The sequence below is a fragment of the Natrix helvetica genome (genome assembly GCF_964273705.1).
Source record: "Natrix helvetica genome assembly, chromosome: 5".
Classification (NCBI taxonomy): domain Eukaryota; kingdom Metazoa; phylum Chordata; class Lepidosauria; order Squamata; family Natricidae; genus Natrix; species Natrix helvetica.
This window is the reverse complement of record NC_138551.1, coordinates 147503971-147531922: the sequence shown is the minus strand read 5'-3', so window position 1 is coordinate 147531922 and position 27952 is coordinate 147503971. Positions and strand designations below refer to the sequence as shown.

Genomic DNA, 27952 nt, shown 5'->3' with positions numbered 1-27952 from the left:
CACCAAAGCAGTTGGCCTGAGCTTCAATGGACTCCAGAGGATGGTAGAGGACAGGAAGGCCTGGAGGAACGTTGTCCATGGAACTGCGATGTGTCGGACACAACTTCGCAACAACAAATTTTCATTTCTCGGTTCACCGCGACTACATACCAGCCTCAAATGCAACTGGCTCATTTATTTTCCCCGCCACCCTCATTTTAACTTCCAAAACGAAGGCGCGGGTTCCACCTTCTTTTCCTCATCTCAACACCCCCCACCCCCTCAAGGAAGAACACACCAACAAAACACAAGCGTTTCTGTGTTTTTTTATTTGCCTCACAAGATAATTTCTGGGGGTGGTGGTTTTTGTTTTTTTTCTGTGTGTGAACAGGTAGCTCAGATGGCTTGCAAATCTTTTTCATACACTAAAGAGGAGTGGGGGGGGGGATAAGGAATTGAGGATAAGAGGAGAGCAGCAAAGTGAGAAAAAGAAAAAAAACGACTCGGCATCTCAAGCAAAGGCAGCAAAAAAAAAATGGTTTACAGTATAATTCGGAAAGGGGGGGGATGTCTCTATTCCCAGGTCCCAGCGATGAAATGACGAGCGAACCTGAAATGACGAGCGAACCGTCCTGCCTTGAGGCATGGGGAGGGAGAGAAGAATTACAGGATTGCAAACACCGAACCATTTCCGTCAGCTGCCCTTCCTTTGCTACGAACGCGGGCGCTAATAAAAGGGAGAGGGGACTAAAGGTATTCCTCCTAATGAGCCTCATCCTGGGACAGCCTCGTTTTTTCTTTAGTTGACTCGGGGGTTCCTGAAATTCCGGCCGGCAAAACGAGCCTTGCTCCCAAGCTCCTCTTCAATTCTAAAGGAGGAAAAACAACAAGAAAAATGTTTTGAAAACTCAGCAGAAAATGCACAAAGTCCTCGGCGTACGACCACAACGGAGCCCCAATATCTCTGCTGCTCAGCCAGACAGTGAATCCCCGCCTCGTTTTTACGACCTTCCTTGCCGCATTTGCTCAGCAAATTTAGCAATGTTTCTCCACCTTGGCTAGTTTAAACTAGGCGGACTTCAACTCCCAGAATTCCCCAGCATTACGTCACTTCCTGCAGAATGGTTAGGACTCCTATTCTTATTAGCCTGCCTAAATTCAGGAAGGGGAAAAATTAAAACGGGAAATAATTTCTATTTATTTATGTTTCATATTTCTAAACTACACATCTCCCTCAAAAGATGGGCTCTGGCAGGGGACAATTGACTACAACTGATAAATAAGAGAACTTGTATAAACATTTAACACTCGAATTAAATTAGGTTTCACCATTTTAAAATTATAGAACCATGACAATGAAGATCAAAGGCAGAAAAGAAACAAATATCACTCGATGGAAAGAAAAACAGTTCCGTTTTCTTTTTCAATTTTGTCTTCTTTTGAATTCTTTATTCTTCTGTATTTTGTTGAATATTTAAATAAAAATAAATTTATTCGATGGGGAAAAAACCAGTTCCGTTTTCTTTTTTAATTTTGTCTTCTTTTGAATTCTTTATTCTTCTGTATTTTGTTGAATATTTAAATGAAAACAATTTTTTCTTCTGCTAGAGCTCTTGATGCATAAAACAGAACTTTGCAATCTTACAGGGATCGTGGAATTTAGAGAACAATTCAACAAAACAATTGGGTCTTTACTACGGCCACAGATCATAGATGAGAGAGAAGATGCTGCCTTTTTGACCCCAAAGAAATCTATCCATTAAAAAGAACTTTTACCTTAGAAGTTGGTTGTATTTAGCTAGACGTTCGGATCGGCAAGGAGCACCCGTCTTAATCTGCGAAAAGAAAATTAACCCAGGAATATTAAGCTGCAGGAACCGAGAACTCGCAAGTAACGGCGTCATTTTCACAAAAAAGACCACTTAGCCAAGATCTAACCAGTTTCTCCAACAAGCCACAGAACTCTTCATTCTCATAATAATACACCAACGTTTCTTGTCGGCAGCCATTTTGAAGGCTGGACTTCAACTCCCAGAATCCCCCCAGCCAGCTATGCTGGCTGGGGGAATTCTGGGATTTGAAGTCCGCGCATCTTTAAAATGGCTGCCGTTCAATGCTGCAGGACACCCCAGTCCATCACACAAGCAACCCACATCGCAGCTTGTTTCGCAAACCACGATTGGTCACATGAAACAATACTGCCCGGCCTCTCAAGTTCCTTCCGGTATTTCCCTCCAGCTCTTCCTCTCTCCGTGCAACCTTTAGGCCTATGCACGATCCCAACATCCTTCCAGCAACCTTTGGGGCAGGTAAAGCCTCACCTGTCCGGTGCACAGACCAACCACTAAGTCAGCAATGAAGGTATCTTCTGTCTCTCCAGAACGATGGCTCACCATCACCCCCCATCCGTTGGACTGGGCCAGCTTGCAGCTAAAAAGAAAAAAGAAAGAGAAAGGAGGCCACAGGGTGATTTTCAAACCAGGAAGCGAAGATCCAACCAGAGACTGGTTATTTTTCCCTGAATTTGAATTCGATGCTATTTCGTCCTCTTTCTCCTCTTGGGTCTTTTTTTAAAAATTCAGGTAGTCCTCAACTTACAACCCACAGCGACTGTTCAAGTTACAACAGCGCTTGCAATCTTCTTCCCAGCCAGCGTCCCATAAGCAAAGTCAACGGGCGAAAGCGGGATTCGTTTTAACGACGGTCTGACCCACTTAACAACTGCAGGGGCTTGCTTGATTCATGGCCAAAAGGGCCACGGTTTAAAATCAGGCGTATCTCATTTAACAACTGCCTTGCTTAGCAACGGAAATTCTGATCCCAATCATGGCCGTAAGTTGAGGGCAACTTGTAAACCCAAAGATGCAGAAGCTAGTACAGGTAGTCCTCAACTTACAACCGCAATTGAGCCCAAAATCTCCCAGATGTTTGGTAAGCGAATTTTGTCCCATTTTACGCTGGCAGAGGGTTACAGGAAGATGTCCCAGCTGAAAACGGAGATCAGGTGCCCGTTTCCGCTGGCAGATGCACTCGGGCCACCACAGGCGCCCCCCCAAGAGTGACGTCAACCTGGCCACGCCCATCCTGTCCAGTCCCCCCCCCCCCGTGAGGTAAAAACCAACCATGATGCAGCCCTCAATGAAATCGAGTTTGACACCCCTGCCTTGGTCACTAAACAAGCGGCTGTAAGTCGAGGACCGCCTGCGTTGTCAATTATGAACCCCTTTCCCCTGAGATCTCTCGAGATTTGCAAGATCCCGCCTCTGCCTCCCCGCTTCCCTCAGGACAGAAGACTTACGCCTGCAGCGACTCGGTGACGGAGCCGATCTGGTTGACTTTGAGAAGGAGACAATTACACGACTTCTCCTGCACAGCTTTGCTGATGCGTTTGGGGTTGGTCACCGTCAGATCGTCGCCCACCACCTGAATCCCGGCCTCGGCCGTGAACTTCTTCCAGGCTGGCCAATCGTCCTGGTCGAAGGGATCCTCGATGGAAACCACTGAGAAGGACGGAGAAGAGACGGATCTTTTTTGATGGAGCTGATTGGCCATCTTTTCACTGCGCTTGCTTAATCCCATTTTACAGAAAACGGCAGCAACTACTGAGGCGAGCGGTAGAACCACCAGGCTCACCACGACCCAGGGACTATGGAAGCCATGACACATCCCAATACACTAGATCAGGGGTGTCCAAACTTGGCAACTTTAAGACTTGTGGACTTCAACTCCCAGAATGGGGAATTCTGGGAGTTGAAGTCCACAAGTCTTAAAGTTGCCAAGTTTGGACACCCCTGCACTAGATCTATCGAAAATGGTTAGATACAGTGAAATTTTTAGACATTCAGGGAAATTTGAAAACAAATCAGGAATTAAAGGAGCAAAATATAACTATAGATTGGTGGCCGTACCTTGAGTCACAATCGAAATACAAACAAGATGTAAAAGAATGTGGAATATACACAGAATTACAACAGATAGATAAGAATTTTAATTGGCCCGGAAAATAAATTCATACCGAAAATCTACAAATATTTATTAGAAGTAACATTAGAAGAAATAGTAGTTAAAGGTTGCATGATAACGTAGGGCAAACATTTGGGGACATAATATAGATCTAGTGGATTGGGAAAGAATTTGGAACACAAATTATAAACTAACACGATCAGCAGCACTCAAAGAAAACGTGTATAAAATGTTTTATCGCTGGCATTTACCACCAATGAGATTGGCCAAAATGTAGCCGGATAAGTATCCGACTTGCTGGAAGTGCAAATAAACACAAGGGACTTTGCAACCTTTAGACCTCCTAACTGAATTTTCTCACCCACGTCATTTGCAACAGCAAGGGAATGAAATCAATTATTATTCTTACTCAATTAGTGTGGCTGCCCCCCTCTTATCTAAACAATTCTGGGCACAACTCCTGTTTTTTGGGTAGAACTAGCTTCATCCTTTGGTATCCTATTATGATTTATCATGATCTTATTTTAACAACCCCGTAATCCCTTGTGGGGTGGAGTCTTGGCAACTGAATGGAGCTAGCGGAATGTTTTCATGGCCGGATGCCCCTGCCTGTCGCCAATGCGGAGTTACATTCAGCAAATGCATTCTCATTGTGCCCAGAGAGAGAAATATCTGCCTCTACCTAGGATTCGAATTCACAGCCTTCTGATTGTGAGGCCACCGCACCACTCCCATTTAGTACTGTATTATGATTTATGCTGTTTGCTTCTTTAGTATCCTATGACTATTGCCGAGTTTATATCTTACCATTTAGTATTGCATTTATGATTATGATCAAGATTTTATCACTTGTAACAGCTTAAGCACCGGAGACAAATTATTCGTGTGTCACACTTGGCCAATAAAGAATTATATTCTACTCTTTCAATTTTACTCTCTTTTTTTTCAATTTGCCCAGCTAGTTAATTTGCTTGGTCCCTGGTCCTTTAAAATTTTAAGCATTTATTATTTCAAGTCTGAAGCTGACCGACCACACACAAATTCTGCAATTCTGCGCTAATTACAACCCAAACATTAAACCAAAGCAATATGATTATCTTCCTCCCTGGCATTTAATATTTTGCTTTAGAAAAAGCCGATTTTTGTTATAAAGATAAAGATAAAGGTTTCCCTCCCACATACGCGCTAGTCGTTCCCGACTCTAGGGGGCGGTGCTCATCTCCGTTTCAAAGCCGAAGAGCCAGCGCTGTCCGAAGACGTCTCCGTGGTCATGTGGCCGGCATGACTCAACGCTGAAGGAGCACGGAACGCTGTTCCCTTCCCACCAAAGGTGGTCCCTATTTTTTCTACTTGCATTTTTTACATACTTTCGAACTGCTAGGTTGGCAGAAGCTGGCACAAGTCACGGGAGCTCACTCCATTAAGTGGCACTAGGGATTCGAACCGCTGAATTGCCGACTTTTCTGATCGACAAGCTCAGCGTCTTAGCCCCTGAGCCACCACGTCCCCCTTATACATGCTTTATTACAGGGGTGTCCAAACTTGGGAACTTTAAGACTTGTGGACTTCAACTCCCAGAATTCCCCAGCCAGCATGGCTGGCTGGGGAATTCTCAGAGTTGAAGTCCACAAGTCTTAAAGTTCCCAAGTTTGGACACCCCTGCTTTATTATAAAGGACAGTCCTTTAGTTCAAAAGATTGCTTCTGCACACCAAAGAAAGTCACTCCCGAAAAAGAGTGACTTCTTTTGCGGTGCCCTTAATGGGGGAAGGGTGCCACACCCCATACACACCTGGGTAGTTTTTGACAAAGCTCTTGTACAGGTCAGCCAGCTGATCGGGGGAGATGTATCGGCTAGGGTCATCTGGGGATTTGAAGTCCAGATCATACTTCCCATCGCGGTAAAATTCAGAAGCTGCCACGTCCATTCCAATGACAATCTTATCTGTGTAACCGGCTTTGCTGATGGCATTCTTCAGCAGCTCCAGAGCTAGAAAAATAAAATACACCAGCAGAGCCGCTGAGCAAAAGGCCAATTAACAAGCAATTAAGCAAAAAACAATCACGGTTTGTCCGCTTTCCTAAGGACACACACAACCACAAATGGGCATGCCTGCAGTTTTGGCAGTTCGAATCTCACCAGGCTCAAGCCTTCTGTCCTTCCAAGGTGGGTAAAATGAGGGCTCAGATTGTTGGGGGCAATAGGGCTGACTCTGTAACCCACTTAGAGAGGGATATAAAGCTCTAGAAAGCAGTATATAAGTCTAAAGGCTATTGCCATCTTCCTTCCTTCCTCCCTCCCAGTGGTTAGAATGCAGTATTACAGGCTAACTCTGCCCACTGCTAGCAGTTCAAATCTCACCCGGCTCAAGATTGACTCAGCCTTCCGTCCTTCCGAGGTGGGTAAAACGAGGAGCCAGATGGTTGGGGGGCAAAAGGCTGACTCTGTAAACCGCTTAGAGCAGGGGTGTCCAAACTTGGGAACTTTTAAGACTTGTGAACTTCAACTCCCAGAATTCCCCAGCCAGCCAGCCATGCTGGCTGGGGAATTCTGGGAGTTGAAGTCCACAAGTCTTAAAGTTCCCAAGTTTGGACACCCCTGGCTTAGAGAGAGCTGTAAAGGCACTATGAAGCGGTATATAAGTGTTAAGTAATATTGCTATGGGATTCTCAAAAGAGACGCCAAGAATTTTGTCCCCTGAGCATCGATTAGGATAGGAGTTGAATCCAGAAATCCAAATCCAGCGATGGATGAATAACGGTAGTTCTCAGCTTACAACAATTGAGCCCAAAATTCCCGCTGCTAAGCAAGGCATTTGTAAAGTGAGCTTTGCCCCATGTTACGACCTTTCTTGCCACAGCGGTTAAGTAAATCACTGCAGTTCTTAGGTTAGCAACGCCATCGTTAAACGAATCTGGCTTGCCCTTTGTCTTGGCCTGTCAGTAGGTCGCAAAAAAGGATCACACGACTCTCCGGGACACTGCCACCGTCATAAATGCGAGTCAGCTGCTAAGTGTACGAATGTTGATCTTGTGATCGTGAGGATGCTGTGAAATGGCCATAAGTCACTTTTTCTAGTGCTGTTGTAACTTTGAAAGGTCACTGAATGGGACCTTCTAAGTCGTGGACTTATCCGTAATGTAATTTCAGAGTGGAGGAAAGGATTGTAAAAATGTCGGAATTTACAAACAGGGTGAATTTGACCAGTTCAAAAACAAAGGTTTTTTTTTTTTGAAAATGTAGAAAACTTTTATGTTCCTTCACTTTTTTGCTATGGAAGAAAAAATAAAAATAAATCAACTTTGAACTGAATGGAATAAAAATTCATGAATGAAACTGAAAAGTTCCTTTGAATGAACTTTTATGACCTGAAAATTCTTCATATGCTTTTTTTTTTAAAAGGGAAAAAACCTCCATTCAATTCTTAATAATCTGGGAAGGTTTCTCGGTTCTACGAAATCAGTTTCCCAAAACTAGATCACTCCAGGAAGGGGCCAAACCAACCCTCCATTAGGCTTTGGATCATACCCGTTTGTATCTATTCCTGTCTCCTGACCAAATTCTCAGCTTAACCCTGGTCTTTCTCAAATTTTGCTATGTTTGAAAAGAGGTGGACTTCAATTCCCAGAATTCCCCACCAAGCATGAGAAATAAATTCTCTTTTAAATTTATAATTGAAACTAAATTGTATTATAAATCCTGGGACGTTGAAGTCCACTCATGCTGGTGGGGAAATCCTGGAAGTTGGAAGTCCATTCATGCTGGCTGGGGGAATTCTGGGAGTTGAAGTCCATTCATGCTGCTTAGTGCAGGGGTGTCCAAACTTGGGAACGACTTGTGGACTTCAACTCCCAGAATTCCCCAGCCAGCATGGAACTTGAAAAGTTTCCAAGTTTGGACTATGCTGGCTGGGGAATTCTGGGAGTTAAGTCCACAAGTCTTATAGTTCCCAAGTTTGGACACCCCTGGCTTAGTGGATTCTGGGTGTGAAGTCCACCCATGCTGGCTGGGGAATTATGGAAGTGACATCCATTCATGCGGGCGCTAACAGAATCCTGGGAGTTGAAGTCCATTCATGCTGACTGGGGGAATTCTGGAAGTCCATTCATGCTGCTTAGTGCAGGGGTGTCCAAACGTGGGAACGACTTGTGGACTTCAACTCCCAGAATTCCCCAGCCAGCATGGAAGTTGAAAAGTTTCCAAGTTTGGGCTATGCTGGCTGGGGAATTCTGGGAGTTGAAGTCCACAAGTCTTATAGTCCCCAAGTTTGGACACCCCTGGCTTAGTGGATTCTGGGTGTGAAGTCCACCCATGCTGGCTGGGGAATTATGGAAGTGACATCCATTCATGCGGGCGCTAACAGAATCCTGGGAGTTGAAGTGCATTCATGCTGGCTGGGGGAATTCTGGGAGTTGAAGTCCATTCATGCTGCTTAGTGGATTCTGGGTGTGAAGTCCACCCATGCTGGCTGGGGAATTATGGAAGTGACATCCATTCATGCGGGCGCTAACAGAATCCTGGGAGTTGAAGTCCATTCATGCTGAATGGGGGAATTCTGGGAGTTGAAGTCCACTTACTAATTTTTGAGAAGCACTGGCTTAAACTTTAAACCAGGGGTGTCCAAACTTGGGAACTTTAAGACTTGTGGACTTCAACTCTGAGAATTCCCCAGCCAGCCATGCTGGCTGGGGAATTCTGGGAGTTGAAGTCCACAAGTCTTAAAGTTCCCAAATTTGGACACCCCTGCTTTAAACCATCCCTGCAAAGCCGACTTTACCTTCCTTGTTCTCCAGGATGTTGGGGGCAAAGCCTCCTTCGTCACCCACGTTGGTGGCATCCTTGCCGTACTTCTCCTTGATGACGTTCTTCAGATTGTGGTACACTTCCGCCCCGATCCGCATGGCTTCCTTGAAGCTTTCTGCCCCGACAGGAAGAATCATAAACTCCTGCATGGCCAGCTTGTTCCCAGCATGAGAACCACCGTTGATCACGTTGAAAGCCTTCAGAGACATCAAGGACCCCACAAAAGTGGTTTCACCCACAAACCAGAGAGAAACAGCGTAAAAACCAATTCATGCTCCTAGTCCTTAACACTCCCAACAATCTTGTCTAAACTGTCTCCCAAGGATGACACACCGTAGAGCAGAGCTCACCAACCTTTCAGGGACCACTAAATTCATAATTTTAAATCCCACCGACCACTGATATGATCTGCCTAATGATCAGCTGGGTGGGCGTGGCTAGGTGGCCATGTGACTGGGTGGGCATGGCCAACCCAATGTCACTCACATCGAGGGGCGCCTTGCCATCCTCTACTCGCCACTCCTCACCTGCCCACCTGGGCTCCTAAGGGCCCCAACAGGAAGCAGTGGCTGGAGCTAAGCAGCCCCCAGGAGAAAGAGTTGGCAAAACAGCTCAGTTCAAACTGGATCTGGCCGAGAAGGAGACTCACCAGAAGCACCTCACTGAGGACTAGGAGCATAGGCTTTCCAAGCAGAGGGAAGACCTGCGGGAGCGCAAGGCCAGGGACCGGCGCCTGGAGGCTCAGTGGGCTGAGATGGTCAGCCAGTTCCAGGCCGTGATGCAGCCCCACTGGAATGAGGCCCCCTGGCTCTTCTCCACCAGCGGCTCTTCCCTCCAGCCTTCGCCCAAAGCCCCCCACCAGGAGGCTGAAGCAGACCCCAAGTCGGAATTTCTGCCCCCCTCCGACCCTCACAAAAAGACCCCGAAGGGGGAGACTCTCTGCAGCAACACAAGCCTTCATTGCACGTATCCGTCCCAGGGGCCGTAGTTTGAGGACCCCTGATTTAGTGCGAAAAATGCAAATCATTTTTCTGCGGACCCCCAAAATTTTTTCACGGTTGGTGACCCCTGTTGTAGAGCACCATTTCCATTCCCAGAGGTTTACAAGGATTCCCCAATTTCCAACCGGTTCCCTTAATCCTCATCTCCCATAATCCCCTGCGGGTTGGAATCTGGGCAACTGAATGGAGTGTTTAATGGCCGGATGCCCTTCCTGTCTGCAATGCGGAGTTTTGTTCCGAAGCTATATTCTCAAGTGCGCCCACAGAGAGAGAAACATCTCCCTCTCTGCCTAGGATCGAACTCACAGCCCCCCACAAAGTGAAGGTTGTACAAATGGGCTGGTCACGAGGGCGACTTGCTTTACGACCTTCCTGATCAAGGACCGCAATTGCCAGGTTCAAGGACGGTTTAGGAGACAAGCCCTTACCGGCACACCAAAACACGAACGTCATAAAACAAATCAAATAAAATAATGGGACAATGCCAGTATCTGGGAATCACATTTCACATGCCCAACTTTTAAACGTGGTGCGTTGCACATGGAAAAGGAACTGAAGGGTTGTGAGGATTCTCAGACATCCAGGTCAAGGTGCTTTTTCAAGAGACCCACTGCTTTTTCCTTGAAGACATTTCGCTTCTCATCCGAGGAGCTTCTTCCGTTCTGACTGAACGGCGGGGAGGAATGGAATATAAATCCTTCCAATCGCCACCAGTCAGAACTTTGATGCAAAAACGAACAAAAAAACCAACCCCAGATCCAAAAGTGCTTTTTCAAGAGGCAACTGGACTTTCTTTTTCCTTGAAGACATTTCGCTATCCCTCGGAGAAGCTTCTTCCGTTCTGAGTGGTGGAGAACGGAAGGGTTTATTGTTCCATTCCCCGCCATTCACTCAGAACAGAAGCTTTTGTATTTTCCCCCTCTCCCCGCTGCCCTGTCCCACTTAATAGCGTACCGTCTGGGTTCTGTATCTTTCCCCTTAGAAAATACTAATCAGAAAGGAAGTACTAAATATACAAGTATATAATCAAGAGTGAGATATAAATTGACAAAGTGACAAAATTAGTGGACCAGAGGAATACCGTTGATATAGTTTACTTGGACTTCAGTAAGGCTTTTGATAAGGCAGACCATAACCTACTACTAGATAAAGTAGAAGAATGTGGGTTGGACAGCATCACCACCAGATGGATTTGTAACTAGCTGACCAACCACACTCAACGTGTAGTCCTCAATGGAACTGCATCTACATGGAGGGAAGTATGCAGTGGAGTACCCCAAGGCTCTGTTTTGGGCCCAGTACTCTTCAACATCTTCATCAATGATTTGGATGAGGGAATAAATGGGGAACTCATCAGATTTACAGATGACACCAAGCTGGCAGGAATAGCCAACACTCCAGAAGATAGGCTTAAGATACAGAAGGATCTTGACAAACTTGAACATTGGGCACTATCTAATAAAATGAAATTCAAGGGTGAAAAGAGTAAGGTTCTACATTTAGGCAACAAAAATGGAATGCACAGGTACAGTATAGGTGGTACCTTACTCAGTAGTAGTAACTGTGAAAGGGATCTTGGAGTCCTAGTGGACAACCATTGAAATAGGAGCCAGCCGTGTGCAGCAGCTGCCAAAAAAGCCAACACAGTTCTAGGCTGCATCAACAGAGGGATAGAATCAAGATCACGTGAAGGGTTAATACCACTTTATAAGGCCTTGGTAAGGCCACACTTGGAATACGGCATCCTGTTCTGGTCGCCACGATGTAGAAAAGATGTGGAGACTCTAGAAAGAGTGCAGAGAAGAGCAACAAAGATGATTAGGGGACTGGAGACTAAAATATGAAGGACGGTTGCAGGAACTGTACATGAAAAGAAGGACTAGGGGAGACATGATAGCAGTCTTCCAATATCTCAGGGGTTGCCCCAAAGAAGAGGGAGTCAAACTATTCTCCAGGGCACCTGAGGGTAGAACAAGAAGCAATGGGTGGAAACTAATCAAGGAGAGAAGCAATTTAGAACTGAGGAGAAACTTCCTGACAGTTAGAACAATTCATCAGTGGAACAGAAGTTGTCTCCAGAAGTTGTGAATGCCCCAACACTGGAAGTCTTTAAGAAGATGTTGGATAGCCATTTGTCTGAAACGGTATAGGGTCTCCTGCCTGAGCAGGGGGTTGGACTAGAAGACCTCCAAGGTCCCTTCCAACTCTGCTATTGTATTGTATTGTATTAAATGGGGAAAAACATAGTTAGGATAGATAAGGGAAGGGAAGGGAATAAGAAATTATATTAAACTGGGATTATACCATCCCAAGAAAACAGAAATTGAGATTGGAAAGACACGCCTATAACAGATAAAGGGAGAGAGGAGGAGAGGAAGAGGAGGGAAGAAAGAGGGAAGGAGAGGAGGGTGAAATGGAGGGAAGGAGGGTAGGAAGAGTAGGAGTAGGGGAGAGGTAAGGGAAGAAGGAAAGGGAAGGAGGGGAGGAAGGAAGGAAGTAGAGAAGGGAGGGAGGAAGAAAAGAAAGGGAAAAATAAAGAGGTGTTAAAACAGGCAGAGGGGATGGTAAATAAAGCAACCCAAAATGTATATTGTACCCTTTTAAATAGAATAACAAATGTATAAGAATGACAAATGTAAAGAAGAACTATGCAAATGTATAACTATAATTGTATGTAAGAGAAAATAGAAAATAAAAAACTCTTCCAAAAAAAAAAGAACGGAAGAATCTTCTCGGATGAGAAGCGAAGCATCTTCAAGGAGAATTCAAGGCAGCTGCGGAATTTGTTTTTAAAAAATGAAACATCAACACAACCCCCCCATTCTACAGCCTAAAAAAAGAGGGTGGGGGAGACCTCCCACAAGGGACCAAGAGAGAATAAAATCCTTCATGAGGGATGAACAGTCAATTCCTGCCATTCACGCTCAAAAAAGATTTCCGGCCCAGTGTTGGCCTTTCCACAACGGCACGGCAAAATAAACTTACCGGCACTGGCAAAACCACCTCTTTATTCCCGGCAAGATCGGCGATGTGGCGATACAGGGGCACTTCCTTCTCCGCCGCACCAGCTTTGCACACCGCAAGGGAGACACCCAGGATAGCGTTTGCTCCAAATTTAGCTGCCGTAAAGAACGAAACAAAAACAAAAGAGGAATATTATTTGTTGGCAACCACTCCTCTCGCACAGGTTGCTGCCTCTCGAATTATTTTTCGCCTCTGGCATGGTTAGCAACAGCACTTAAGACTTATATACCGCTTTACAATGCTTTTACAGCCCTCTCTAAGCGTTTTACAGAGTCAGCCTATTGCCCCCCAACAATCTGGGTCCTCATTTTCCTGACCTCGGAAGGACGGAAGGCTGAGTCGATCTTGAGCTAGTCGGTCAGGATCGAACTGATGGCAGTGGGCAGAGTTAGCCTGCAATACTGCATTCTATCCACTTTGCCACTATGGCCCCTTCCTTCCTTCCTCCCTCCCTTTGCAATAGCACTTAGACTTGTATACCGCTTTACCAGTGCTTTTACAGCCCTCTCTAAGTGGTTTACAGAGTCAGCCTCTTGCCCCCTACAATCTGGGTCCTCATTTTACCGACGTCGGAAGAAAGAAGGCTGAGTCGGTCTTAAGCCAGTCAGTCAGGATCGAACTGCTGGCAGTGGGCAAAGTTATCCTGCAATACTGCATTCTATCCACTGGGAAGGAAGGAAGGAAAAGGAAAGGAAGAGTACTTAAGACTTACATACTGCTTCACAGTGCCTTATAGCCCTCTCTAAGCTGTTTACAGAGCCAGCCTAAGGCCCTCAACAATTTGGGTCCTCAATTTTACCAACCTCGGAAGGATGGAAGGTTGAGTCAATCTTGAGCCTAGTGGGATTCAAACTGCCAAAACTACAGTCAGCAGAAGTAGCCTGCAGTACTACATCTGACCACTGTGCCACCGTGGCTCGTTTTAAAATTAAAATGAGCAGAATTAAGCTGTTTGGGGGCTAGAATAATTTTCCCTTTTTCTATCTCTAGCGCTATGCTCTCTCTTTCAAAAGTAGCCAGGCCCATCTTTGGCTCCAATTAAATCCTCAATTAACAATCATTCAGGGAGTACTCGACTTACGACCACCACGGAGACAAAAATTTCAGTTCCTAAGCACGTTGTTAATTTGTTCCCCGTTTCCTGTTAAGTGGAGCGCTTAACAAATCATGCTGTTGTTAAGTGACTCCAGCTTCCTCCATTGACTTGGCCAGCTGGGGAGATTCCAAACTAAGATCACCTGACCACAGGGATGCTACAGCAGTCGTAAATGTGAAAACTGGTCGTAAGTCTTTTTTTTTTCAATCCCATTGTAACTTCAAGCAGCCATTAAATGGATGGTGATAACCCGGGGCTACCTACAACTCATAATTATTAATAAAGTATTTCTTTCAAGAGCCCTTTCTTGTTTTGGGACTTTCTTGTTCTTCTTTGAAGACGTTTCCCTTCTCATCCCAGAAGCTTCTTCAGCTCTAACTGGATGGTGGGGGAATGGAAGGATTTATACTCCTTTGCATCCTCTTTAGAGGGTCGTTGAGGCCCCTTGGAGGTTTGTCTTGTGCCCTTGGGGCCACCAGAGTGGTGCAAATGGGTGTGGAGCTTTCTAAACTGCAGGATATTTTCTGCCCTGTGTCCCTTGTCAGTGGAAATCTGTGTTGCCTGCATCTCAGATTAACAGAATTGGAAGGGACCTTGGAGGTCATCTAGTCCAAACCCGCCACGCGAGGAGACCCTACGCCATTTCTGTCCCATCGCTTCTTGAAAGCCTCCAGGGATGAAGCCCCCACAACTTCTGAAGGCAACTTCTGTTCCACGGGTTGATGGTTCTCCCTGTCAGGAAATTCCTCATTTCCCGGTTGAATCTCAAAAGTGAAGCGCAAATGGTTCCTTGTAGTCTTAGATTTTTTTCCCCCCTGGAAATCCGTTCATATGTGCCCATTACATGAATGCATAGCTAAATAATCTATGGAGATTCTCAGTCATCCAGGTGAGGGGTCAGCAACCTTAAACACTCAGAGCCACAAAGGTCCTAACCGGAAGCCCCGCCCCAGTTCAATTGTGGAGCCGACTGGAAGTCTGGTTCCCCCACCATAGAGTCTCCTCCTAGCACGGCATCCATTTTCCTCTACCTGTCCTAACCGAAAGCCCTATCAATTGTGAAGCCGACTGGAAGTCTGGTTCCCCCACCATAGAGTCTCCTCCTAGCACGGCATCCATTTTCCTCTACCTGTCCTAACCGAAAGCCCTATCAATTGTGAAGCCGACCGGAAGTCTGGTTCCCCCACCATAGAGTCTCCTCCTAGCACGGCATCCGTTTTCCTCTACCTCTCCTAACTGAAAGCCCTATCAATTGTGGAGCCAATTGGAACTCCCATTCCCCCACCATAGAGTCTCCTCCTAGCGTGGCATCCGTTTTCCTCTACCTGTCCTAACCGAAAGCCCTATCAATTGTGGAGCTAGCGGAAGTCCGGTTCCCCCACCATAGAGTCTCCTCCTAGCATGGCATCCTTTTTCCTCTACCTCTCCTAACCGAAAGCCCTATCAATTGTGGAGCCAACCGGCAACAGGGAGCCACAGCAGAGGGATGAGCAAGCCACATGCAGCTCCAGAGCCTCCGGTTGCTGATCCCTGATCCAGGTGCTTTTTTTCAAGAGGCCACTGGACTTTTTCTTTTGAAGACGTTTCGCTTCTCATCCAAGTTTCTCCAGCTCTTGAAAAAAAAAAAACACCTTTGGACAACCATGACCAGAATGACTGGGAATCTCCGCAGACGTTGACTAATAAGTGACTAATTAAGTCCAAAGGATAACTAGTCAAGTTTCCACTAAAAGCAAAGATGGGCAGCTAGGGGGTTTGAGTGACAAATCCCAGCCTCTCTCATTGCTAACCCTTTTAATGCTTCAAATAGTAACTTATTTCTTTGCTGACAATTTTGTCAGGGAGCAGGAAAACACAAGTGTTTCATTAAAATGGTAAAGGTTCCCCTCACATATATGTGCTAGTTGTTCTTGACTCTAGGGGGCGGTGCTCACCTCCGTTTCAAAGCCAAAGAGCCAGCGCTGTCCGAAGACGTCTCTGTGGTCATGTGGCTGGCATGACTCAATGCCGAAGGCGCACGGAACGCTGTTCCCTTCCCACCAAAGGTGGCCCCTATTTTTTTCTACTTGCATTTTTTACGTGCTTTCGAACTGCTAGGTTGACAGAGCTGGGGGCAAGTAACGGGAGCTCACTCCATTATGCGGCGCTAGGGATTCGAACCGCCAACCTTTCTAATCAACAAGCTCAGCATCTTAGCCCCAGAGCCACTACATCTCACTAGTGAATCATTAGAGACTTTCAAACTAATTTCCCTCCACCTCTTCTACTTACACTTGTTCTCGGATCCATCCATGTCAATCATCAGCTTGTCAATCTTCTCCTGCTCCACCACGTTTACATTCTGCAGAGAGGGGAAGAGAAAGAGGAGAAACCAATGGTAGTTTAGCTGATGATCTCCAGTCCTGGGTGATCGTTTCCCTCCCTCCTTCCACACCCACACCCAGCTTCATTGTGGCTTCTAATTCTAGCTTGTGAATTAGACTGTATGAACCAAGAACCCTTAGCTTGAAATAGGGGCGTCAGACCTTGGCAACTTTAAGACTTGTGGACTTCAACTCTCAGAATTCCCCAGTCCCCACAGCAAGGTGGTCGATCTCTGCAAAACTTGGCAAGGAGCCTCAGAGAGTCACGAACCAATGAAGCAAACTAATGGTCTCCTGCAAACTCCATTCCCCTTTCGCTCCTCATTTATTTCCTCTGGGACGGGCCATTCATCACCCAGCTGTGGCCTTACTCCCATGTCGACACCGTTCTTTAACTGCTCCCTTCGTCTGGCAGCTCTGCGCATGCGCACACTGGGAACAGGCTCCAGCTGTTCTTCTGCCCTACTGATGTCTGACTACGAAGGCAGCTGATAACTGGCATACAGCTCTGGCCCCCTCTCTGCCTCCGACACAGAGCCCACATCCGAGCCTTCCCCAGACTGCAGGACTGGCCCATGTTCCTCCCCAACCTCCTCACTGTCCGAATCTACTACCAGCTCTGCTGGCGGGCCACAACAGGCACATATTTATGACGGTTGCCATGTTCCGGGGTTCATACAATCCCCCCTTTTACGACCTTCTGATAAGGATTAGGGTTAACAGGGAACCCAGCTTCATTTAACCACCACATTGCTAATGTAACCACTGCAGCAATTCAACAAAGGTCGTAAATGGGGACAAAACTCACTTAACAACTGTCTGGCTTAACAGTTCGAACTTTTAACTCAACTGTGGTCGTTAACTCGAGGACTACCTGTAGGAGGAAATGATCCAGTCCTGGGAGAAATGGTCCCGTGATGCTTGCCTGCAAAATCTACAATTCTTTTATATTTAAAAAAAAACATTTTTTTTTGCACAGCTGGTCCTCGACTTACGACCATAATTGAGCCCCAAATTATATGTTAAGAGAAGACATTTGTTCAGTGAGTTTTGCCCCATTTCACCACCTTTCTTGCCACCGTTGTTAAGTGAAGTTGGTAAGTCAATAACCCGGTTGTTAAAGTGAATCGGCCTTCCGCCACGTCAGAAGGTCGCAAAAGGGGATCACGAGATCTTGGGACACAGCTTAAGTATAAGCCAGTTGCCAATTGTCTGAATTTTGATCCCAAGATCATGGAGTCGCTACAAAAGTGGTAACTTACCACATTTCCCCAAAAATAAGACAGGGTCTTGTTTTCTTTTGACCTCCAAAATAAGCCCTTGGCCTTATTTTCGGGGGTGTCTTATTATTTTCAAGGTGCAGGAGGCGGCGAGCATGGTCACCTCATGGCTGCTGCTGCGTTGCGATATTTTCAGGGAGGGCTTATTTTGGGGGGAGGGTTTATTTTAGCGCATGTGCTCAAAAGCCCGATTGGCCTTATTATCCGGAGAGGTCTTATTTTCGGGGGAAACGGGGGGATATTTGAAAAACGGCCCTAAGTCACTTTGTTCCGTGCCGTCGTAACTTTGAAAGGTCACTAAATGGACTGTTGCAATCCGAGGACTGCCTGTATTAAGAATCTTTTGAGCATAAAACCAACAGCATCCTATTTCAGCCACATCGCCCCCTTCCAAACCGTGCAAGAGGCTCGTTGTTTAGCAAACCCACTTCCCACCCCCAAACCAAGCACTCTGCTCCTTCAGGCGTTCTTAGAAACACATCCGTGCAAAGGATTTAAAAAAAACATTTTCCCATGCTGCACAGCGCTCAGCCTACACTACAGGGTTAGCGTTAAGGGGAGGGGGGAACCATGCCTACCTTGTTAACCAGGGCAGGCGCGATAGTTTTATTCACATGCTCAACAGCCTTTGAGACACCTGGAAGGAACAATCAAGATCCATCACTAAACCCCAAAATTCCCCAAAGAAAAACAGGCATTAGTAAAGGACAACTCGAGTTGGGCAGGCAGGCAATCATTATTTCAGTCTCCTAGTCCTCAAGGCAAGAGATCCAAGCGTGCAGGTTGGTTGTTAAAAGGCCCCTTTTTTCGCAACCATTGCAGAGAGCGGAGAAGCAAGGAGGTCAGCCCCCAAATCATGCAGCCCAACCAGTGTGCATCGGTTACCTGGGTGCACAGCGCTGGTGCCAGGAACATATTAACATACTTAACGGCTCTGGAGACGCCTGGGGGGGCACCAAGTTTGTGGAGGAAAGAGGAGAGATGGAAGAGGAAAGAAAGAAAAAAATGAACGCTCACAAAAAAGAGGACGAAAGAAGCATTTCATGCGTGGAAGGGAGAGAAAAAGGGGGCTCGCATGAAATGCACAGAAAGAGAGACCCCTGGGACAGAGAGAGTGTATCTGACAACAGTTCCATCCGACATAAGCGTTGAATTGGGGAACGTGAACGAATTCAATCACGCTCACAGACATTGACAAAAATCAAACAGTGGCTCGCGTTCTAAAACCGTGGCTTCCCGTTTCTTCAGGCGTCGAGCCAAACCGTGGCTTGCGAGGCCCTTCAACCGTAGGTGGCAAGCCACAATTTAAGTCACAAGCTTTTCTTGAACTTGGCAAATCTAAACAGAATTGACAACTGCTTTTTCTAAAGCAAAACACACCTACGGAGCCCATCTTTTTTTTTTTTCTTTTTTTTTTGCAGGGCAAGAAAATGGACTAACTGTGTTGTGCTGTGCGACAGTGAACATTAGCAATTGCGTGGTGAGGTTTTGAACTTGCGGTGACGTTTCTAGTTGATGTTACGGGGTCAAACTCTAAAGTTGGATTGTGGGCTTTTAACGCTAGGGAACAAGTGGCTAAAAAAAAAATCAAAGCTTTATATTGAACGAGATGTTTAATTCCGATATAAAATGACACTCTGAATTCAGCTTTGCAACCCTTAAGCAGAACGAAATCTCCATATATATTTTTCCTGTTTGTTACGACACGGAGTACTGCATTTTTCGGACTATAAGACGCACCGGAGTATAAGACGGACCATGATTTCAAAGAGGTAAATGAAGGGGTCATGCACAGCTTTGGGAGGCTCTTAAGAGTGCTGCTAGGGGCTGGGAGGGGGGCAAAAACGGCCCGGTTTTTGCTCTTTTTTGCCCTCCCCAGCCTCCAGGAGCACTTTGCAAGCTTCTCAAACCCTCTGCATGTCCATTTTGCAAAAGGGACGGGATTCAGGAGGCCAAAAATGTTGCATTCAGGGATGCGCGGAGGCCAAAAACGGGAAGTGTGGAGGCTGAAAACAGAAAGTGCAGAGGCCGAAAACGGGATGCACAGAGGCCAAAAATGGGACACGAGGAGGCTGAAAACAGAATGTGCAGAGGCCGAAAACGGGATGCGCGGAGGCTAAAAACGAGACGTGTGGAGGCTGAAAACAGAACGCGCAGAGGCCGAAAACGGGATGCGGTGAGGCCAAAAATGAGACGTGTGGAGGCTGAAAACAGAACGTGCAGAGGCCAAAAACGGGATGCGCGGAGGCGAAAAATGGGACACGAGGAGGCTGAAAACAGAAAGCACAGAAGCCGAAAACGGGACATGTGGAGGCTGAAAACAGAAAGTGCAGAGGCTGAAAATGGGATGCACAGAGGCCGAAAACGGGACACGAGGAGGCTGAAAACAGAAAATGCAGAGGCCAAAAACGGGCTGCGCAGAGGCCAAAAACGGGATGCGCTGAGGCCAAAAACGTGAAGTGTGGAGGCTGAAAACAGAACGCGCAGAGGCCAAAAACGGGATGCGCGGAGGCTAAAAATGGGACACGAGGAGGCTGAAAACAGAAAGCACAGAGGCCGAAAACGGGACATGTGGAGGCTGAAAACAGAACGTGCAGAGGCTGAAAATGGGATGCACAGAGGCCGAAAACGGGACACGAGGAGGCTGAAAACAGAAAATGCAGAGGCCAAAAATGGGATGCGCAGAGGCCAAAAAAGGGATGCGCGGAGGCCAAAAACGGGAAGTGTGGAGGCTGAAAACAGAACGCGCAGAGGCCAAAAACGGGATGCACGGAGGCTAAAAATGGGACACGAGGAGGCTGAAAACAGAAAGCACAGAGGCCGAGAACGGGACATGTGGAGGCTGAAAACAGAAAGTGCAGAGGCCAAAAACGGGGTGCATGGAGGCCAAAAACGAGAGTGCGTCTTATGGAGCAAAAAATACGGCCTCTGAAGGGCACTGCTAGCAAAGTAAAGCAGAGGGACAATTTTCAAGTGAAAACCACGTGGCCACCACTAGCCAGAAGAGGTTACCTTTGCCCAGGAAGCGAGTCTTGTCATTGTCACGGAGTTCTAGGGCCTCGTAGATACCAGTTGAAGCTCCGCTGGGAACAGCAGCACGGAAGAGACCTGGGGGGGGGGGGGGAGAGAGAAAAGAAGACCCCCTTTGGTTGAGCTGAAGGAAGGCAGGCGATCCATTTTCCCAGCCTCTTGAGCGGGGAAAAAAAAGATTTAAGAACATATTTGGGGAAGGGGGTCCCAGGTTCTTCCAAGGCAGCTAACCTTTGTTGGTATAGAGGTCTACTTCAACGGTGGGATTCCCACGGGAGTCGAAGATTTCACGGGCGTGGATCTTAAGGATGGACATGTTGTTGGTCTGGAGGAGAAAGGAAAAGGGAAAAAAAAAACATTTTGACTTCCACCCAAAAAAACCCAACATATCCATATATTCTGGGAAGCCAGGATTGTGAAGAAAGCTTTTTCCAGCGAGTACAGATTTTGGGGTTCCTAAGGCAAATCAGCAAACAGAGAGGGCTAGAAACTTGGGGAGGGGAGAGGAGAGGAGAGGAGAGGGAGGGAAAGAGAGAAAGAAAAAGAGGGAGCGCGAAAGAGTGAGAAAGTGGAAGGAAGGAAGGAGAGAGGAGGGAAGGAGAGGAAGGAAGGAAGAAAGAAATTTTCATTCATGCAAGATATAAATGCAGACAGACTTCCTCCAGCATTAAAATTAAATATTGGCAGAAGCAATGGTTTGTCTGCTTATTCTTGGCTGTCCTTGAGACCCAAACTCTCCCTCCACAGATGGGCCACGAGAACTCCATGGCCTCACAGCCATTTTCCTTGCAAAACCAATGTGCTCCCCTTAAAATGAACATTTTCCCACCAGTGATGAAAATGCAGAGAAACTGCCCCCCCCCCGCCCCCATGTTTGAGCTAAGCCAGCTACCTCCTCCCTCCTTCCCTCTCGATTTCCATATGCATTTATTTTTGTGGGATAAATCCGGATAGGAAATCCAGCCTCCTGAACAAAACCTTGACGTTCTATTACATTTTCATTTTTACGGACTGGGAGGTTTTGTTTTAGGACGTCTAAACGGGAGCCACCCCAGAGTCGCTGCTGCTCCTATGAACATCCAGAAAGGTCAGCGGTTCGAATCCCTAGTAGTCTTCTGCGTGAGCAGAATGGGCTGGACTAGATGGCCTCCACGGTCCCCTTCCAACTCTGTTAGGGGTTTGCGAGCAGAACCTTCCAACAAGTACATCAATTGATTTATTTTAAAAAAAAAGAACAGTTCCCATCATCCACAGCCGGCACGGGTTCGCAGGGGTGATAACCCACCCATCTAACCCATCGATCCGTGGGGGCTAACCTTTTTCATTGCGTGCCGAAAGCACACGTGTGTGCATGCCCCATAATGCAATGCGCACACGACCCCTCCCCTGCGCATGGGTGTGCGACCTCCCCCTCGTGCATCCTCACCTTCCTGCACCCGTGCACGTGACCCCCTCCCCGTATCCCATTTTGGGCCTAGCGGGCCCTCCCTGAAGCCTCCGGGACAAAAAACAGGCTGCACCATTCCCTCCACGCATGTGTGCCCATCTTTTGCATGTGCCTCCCCCCCCTCCCCACGCATGCACAGCAGAGACCCGAAAATCAGCTGGGCGGCAGGAAGCGTGCGCGCATGCGCGGTGGAGTTTGCTGGGGCGACGGCAGAAAGGGCTCCGTGTGCCACGAATGCCATAGGTTCAGCATCATGGCCAATCTGAAGCATATTTCAGTTTAGCCAGGAAATAGGTTGTGCTGGTGTCCTCTGGACCCACTGAAGGACAGACTGAAAATAAACCCATTTTTTTTGTTCATATTTCGACAGAAGGAAGGAGATAAACGGAGTCAGATTTGAAGAAGGCAGACCAAAAAAAAAAAAAAGAATATAAAAAGAATACAATTCCCAAGCTAAAATCTTTAAATGGCCTGGAGGAGGGAGGAAAAAAACAACAACTCATCATCACATTCACTGCAATTCCAGCTTTTGCCCTGCAGACGCTGAATATATTTCACAGCTCCAAACACGGAAAATCCGGGGTTTTATTTACCGGAAGGGAAGCTATCTCCCTCGCACCAATCTTTGCCAATCTGGCTAAGGTCACCTTCAAATGAAGCACTGTTGCTGCCCTGAAAACACGCATGGGAAAATTGAATTTTCTTTCTTTTTTTAAATAATAAAATAAAATATCACGTCTCTCTTTCGGGCTGCGGATGAATTAAAACGGGAGCCTCTTGGAAAAACTGAGCCTGTCTGTCTCAAATGTCTTTGCTCGAACTGACTCAGCGTTTTAAGTAACTGTAAAAAAAAAATACACCTTGCAGGAAACGAGTTCTAGAATCGGAATGACTCAGTTTCTGCAAACGGAAAAAAGGCAGAGGGAAAAAATTTTCCTGCTTTCTTTTTTTTTCTTTCACTCCTCCCAGCCTAAAGGCACCGATTTTCCTCGGAACCAAGAAATAAAAATCCAAATCACTTCCTCCCAGCGAAGCCTTCCCACCTGCTGGACTACAGTTACCAACATCCCCAGCCCTTCTGGAAGGGCGATGATGGGAACGGGAATACAGATCAAAAATGGAACAGCTGATTTTGATGGGATCCAGACTGCAATTGTGGTTTGCGAGCTAAGCCATCGAATCTCTCCCTCCTTACGATGCCGGGCAGGTAGTTCTCGACGTACAACCCATTCGCTTAGTGAACAAAGTTACAACCGCATGGAAAATGAGACTTATGACCGTTCTCCGCACTTATGGCCGTTGCAGCATTCCCATGGTTATACGATCAAAATTTGGATGCTTGGCAAATGAGTTGACATTTAGGAGGGTTTTGGTGTCTCGGGATGATGTGTGATCCTCTTTTGTGATTTCCTGGCAACCAGAGTCAATGGGCAAGCCAGATTCACTTAACAACTCACTTAACAACGGTAGTGATTCACTTAACAACTCTAGCAAGAAAGGTTGCAAAATGGGCCCCAAAACTTCACTTAAATAATGTCTCGCTTAACAACATATATTTTGGACTCATTTGTGGTACTAAGTCCAAAACTTCCTGTACTCCGCTGGTTTTTTTTCCTTCACTCGTCAACCGATTTAAATTCTTTTCTCCAGGCCTCAGGGATCTATTTTGGGATGTTCGCCAAACTCTAAAATGGAAATCCACGCTGTGACACCACACCTACTTGTGAAGCTGGCGAGATCTCTTCCCTTCACCCCAGCTGACCATCTGGGGCTGCACTAGGGATAAAATTACCCAGGCAGCTTTTAAAAAGTAATATTTCACAGCTTCCCAGGAGAATATTAGCCTTAACCCTGAGGTGCTAACTTTCTACTGAAAGGTGATTTCTTCCTCAAGAAATGCTGCCTCTTGGCTGCAGGCTGAATTTATACTACTTTCTCCCCTGTTGCACTTTTTTTTAAAGGGGAGAATTTCCTGCGTCTTGTTTTCAAAGCAACTTCTGACTCAAGCTGACCGATTTAAGGTAGGTGGGCTTCAACTCCCAGAATCCCCCAACATGGCTGGCTGGGGAATTCTGGGAGTTGAAGTCCACCTATCTTAAAACTCCTCAACTTGAGAAACCTGCATTAAACCAACGCTCAAATCTTCCCTTTCTCTCCATATTAAAAGCAGAAATTTGAATTTTGCAAGAAGATACAAGCACTTCCAACTCTAGGAATTCAAGAGCCTCTTTTCCACACCTGATGCTGGCTGGGAATTATAAGTATTGGAGTCCCCTTTCCCTGCAGGTCACCAACTGGGGCCAAGCACAAACAGAAGGTGGAGGGAAGAGTCCCCCACGCATTCAATATTTGGAAAGGCCCCCGTTGCAAAGCCTTTAAAGCAAAGGTGTGTGCCCCATTGTGTCAACAATTGCAGAAGAGCGTGCAAAAGAATTAAAAGGGCTGATTAAGGCACCCAGCTAAGGCAGGCAATTAAACGTCACCGCCGTCGGGAGGACGTGACTAAGCCTCTCCACAGGATGGGGAAATTTCGGCTGTGAGGCTAAGAACAAAACTACTCGCACTTTGCAAAAAAAAGGGAGGAGTGGGCTAAGCCTGAACGGAAGGGCATATTTTGAGCATGTGGCTGCAACTTTCTGCATTACTCAGCAACTGTCCTTCCCGTCAATCACGGCTTGTCCTCCTCAAAGAGATGGAAATATGGAAGGGCAGGCCGCCTCCAGCTCCGCCTTAAGAAAGGAGCAGCGGGGACTCTGCACGTGGTCGTCCCCCCCCAATTAAAGGAGGACCCCACAGTCCACTTGCGAAGAAGGATGCCCGCATCTCGGCTACCTACCAGCCAATCCGTTTTACAAAGGCAGCCTATTGCAAGTGGCTTCTGAAAATGATGCCCAGGGGCTTTTGCAGAACCCCACATCCCCTCCACCGCCCCACCACCCCCAAAAAATGAAGATCCTTTTCCCTCTGAAGATCAGATTCCTCCTGTGGCTTAGATCTTAAATGTTTTAAGAAAATAGAAAATAAAATAAAATTTGCACAAGGCCAGCAAAGCAAATGAAATGAGTTCCCCCTTTTTTTGGCAATTTTATTTTTTTTAAATGCAGGTTTTCTACAGCTATGGAACACCTTTTCATGGGGGCTTTCTTTCATTCAAAATTAGAAAACAAGAGGTAACGGTTAGAAATGGGGGGGAAAGTACTATGATGCGTATGGTTAGATACATATAAATGACTACCATGAATGGTTAGAAGTTGGAAGAGTATTACTAGGGATACATAAATGGCATTATTATTGTTATACGTATTGTGTATAAAGTAAATTAACCCAGACAATATCCTGCTCGCTAAGTCATCATGTATGTTAGAGGGGGGGAAAGCCATTTTAAAAAAAAGCTGCAGATTTTCTGTACATAGGAGTAGGAACAACAGGTTTGGTACCCCTCAGCCCCTCCCCATTTTACCCCTCTCTGCAGCCCTCCCCTCCTGAACAAAAGAAGGGACTAATCCATCTTTGACTGCCATGCAAGCCACAGGACCTAAGATACAAATCAAAAACATTTCAAGCATCCTTTTTTTAAAGTTTCCTTTTCTTGAGTCTTACAGCATCCTATTTCTTTGCAAGAGATGGGAGGGGGGGGGAAGCTCAATTTCTTTTTTTAATACTATTTTTCAAGCTTGCTTTGATTTTAGGCTAGGTTTTTCCACTCTTGCCCTCCACACCTGTTGGGACTACTAATAAACCCCCCCCTACCTATATCAGCTGGAAGGGAACCATAGGCCATGTAGTCCTGGGTTAACTAAAGGGCGCCACGTTGGGCTTCTTTGGAGCCCCCGCTTAAGGAAACTAGTTCCCCGGGGGGGGGGGGCAGGATGCAAATCTTAAAATAAAAATATTAAATAAATGCATATCTTTTGAAAGGATATGGTCCATACCTTAAATAAAAATATTAAATAAATGCCTGTTTTGTAAAAAAAAAAATATGCACGATTAAACGCTTGAAATGGAATCCGTGGGGTCCCTTTTTTACGCTAGCAAAATGCAAACCTTCGAAAATGTTTGCAAAAGGGACGCCCAAGGCGCATCTATTTCCTCTTCCTTGCAAAAAAAAAAAGGAAATTTCAAAACGTCTTGAACCACAAGAAAATGGGTAAGAGAGATGCATATAATGTTGCTGCAAAATATTCCTCCAAAGCAAACGCTTTTCCAACTTACCTTAGGCTAAGCTCTCGCGCTGCAGCAATACCTAAGGAAATAAATTGTAATAATAGTGGTTTTGGGTTTTTTTTTAAAGAAAAATTAAATCACTGTAACGTTGCTCGTCTCGCGCAGCCCGGGCAACTGAGGAAGACGCGGCCGGCGCGCACTAAACTATAGCCCGGTTCATGCAGATGAGATGGCCTCGTTGCGGCTTCTCATTGGCCGGTCGCGCCGCCCTGCTGCCCGCCGATTGGTCGTCGGGCCTCTCGCCAGGCTCAGCCTCTTGGCGCGTGCGCTACGTGCTCGGGCACCTTTTCTCCTTTACGCAGTCGCGTGGGCGGGCCTATTTCAGTTTAGTTTCCCTTTTTAATGTCTTTAGCGAGAGGCGGGGGAAACCCATTTTGTAAAGCGGAGGGAAAATTGCAGTTTAATTTTTTATTTCTATTTTCTCCAAGGCTGTGTATTGGGTAGCTTTGAAAACTGGAATAATTCTCTTGCACAGGAATAATTATTTTTTAAGATTTGCAGCTCCAAAATGGAGCTGTTTTGCAAACGGTGCAATGGATGGAGCGTTAAAACTTTATATAAATAAGAAATTAACAGAGTTGGGAAGGACCTTGTAGGTCATCTAGTCCAACCCCCCCCCCCCCAGTTTATTAATGTGATTATTAAGATTTGGATTATTGGATAAGATTATAAAAATCTTAATGATTATTAAACTTTTTATAATTAATTTGGTTCTTATTAAGAACCAAAAGCTTATTTATTCAAACTGAATAATACAAGAGATTACAACTGAGTACAGAATACAATACTTGTATTTCATGCTTAATTTTCATACTAATGACCACAAAAGGTATCTGAAGTTTGCAAAATTGTAGCTTTAAACCTGATTTAGCTTTTTTTAAAATCATGATTTGATGGGTTCATTTTAGTGGTTCTGTGCTAATATATACTTTGAAAGGAAACTACTGTATAATAGAGACAGATCTCTAAAATTTCAACCAAGGATGTATTTTAAGAATTCTAAAGTGCTGTTTTGCAAACCCCAATTTAATTGCTTCTTTAATGTCTATAAAACGCCAGTTTAATTGCTTGTCTAACACAGACACGGTTAGACTTGCCTGGTCAAAATTCATTTACGAGGGATTTGCAAAAATGCTGATTATAATTAATGAGAAAACACAACCTCTGTTTGGTCTAATTTGGCCAGAAAGCTATTATTTTTTCAAAAAGGGACTAAAAAATAGGCGAACTTCGCCTCCTTTGAAAAATTGAGTGCTCTTTTCTGATACTCTCTAAACAGATTCATGCCCAAAAAAAACCCTTCCATCCTAGTCAAACAAGATGCCATTTCACCTAAAAATTGGTGCCCGGCAAATATACCAATTTATGGCTGAAAATAGAAGGTTGGATTAAACACCTGTAGTAAATTATGTACTGAATGCAGAGATAGAAGGAAGTGGCGTTCAGCCTGTCTTAGTAACTTCAGAGAAGGAATTTGCAATCAATTTCTTCTAGTCGCAATGAAAACACCGAAAGTTCTCCCTTTGGGCAAATAAATGCTGGAAGTATTTTGTCCCAGGATATTTTTTTCTCAACAATATAGCACAGTGACGTTAGTGTGTAGACACATACAAGGTTTGTATTGTGTCATGCAGCCACTACTATTCTGTGAGCGTCTGGAAGGATCGCTGTCAGAATTGGGAATTTTGGTGTGACTTCTTTTAGAAACCGCAGACTGTGCCAGAAGCTACCTTGGTATCATT

The 27952-nt window shown here is 45.9% G+C and overlaps 2 protein-coding genes across 2 annotated transcripts in view; one reads left to right on the top strand and one right to left on the bottom strand.

Moving 5' to 3' along the window:
* The window catches only part of CA6 (carbonic anhydrase 6), a 261946-nt gene that overhangs the window by 193471 nt on the left and 40523 nt on the right, over positions 1-27952 (top strand). The window lies entirely within an intron of this gene.
* On the bottom strand, positions 290-26357 carry ENO1 (enolase 1). The gene is made up of 12 exons (XM_081955015.1): positions 26199-26357; positions 20771-20864; positions 20522-20617; positions 18088-18146; positions 16138-16207; positions 12732-12865; positions 8720-8942; positions 5734-5931; positions 3278-3479; positions 2301-2409; positions 1756-1814; positions 290-848 (listed from the first exon to the last, which is right to left on the bottom strand). Exons 2-12 carry the CDS (start codon positions 20853-20855, stop codon positions 779-781), a joined length of 1305 nt encoding a protein of 434 aa, XP_081811141.1. The 5' UTR covers positions 20856-20864; positions 26199-26357; the 3' UTR covers positions 290-778.

Coding starts and splice junctions, on each gene's coding strand:
- ENO1 (XM_081955015.1), bottom strand. CDS start 20,855: ATGTCCATCCTTAAGATCCACGCCCGTGAAATCTTCGACTCCCGTGGG. Junction 18,147..20,521: donor GACTCGCTTCCTGGGCAAAG/GTAACCTCTTCT, acceptor TGTTCCTTCCAG/GTGTCTCAAAGGCTGTTGAG. Junction 5,932..8,719: donor CATCCTGGAGAACAAGGAAG/GTAAAGTCGGCT, acceptor TTATTTTTCTAG/CTCTGGAGCTGCTGAAGAAT.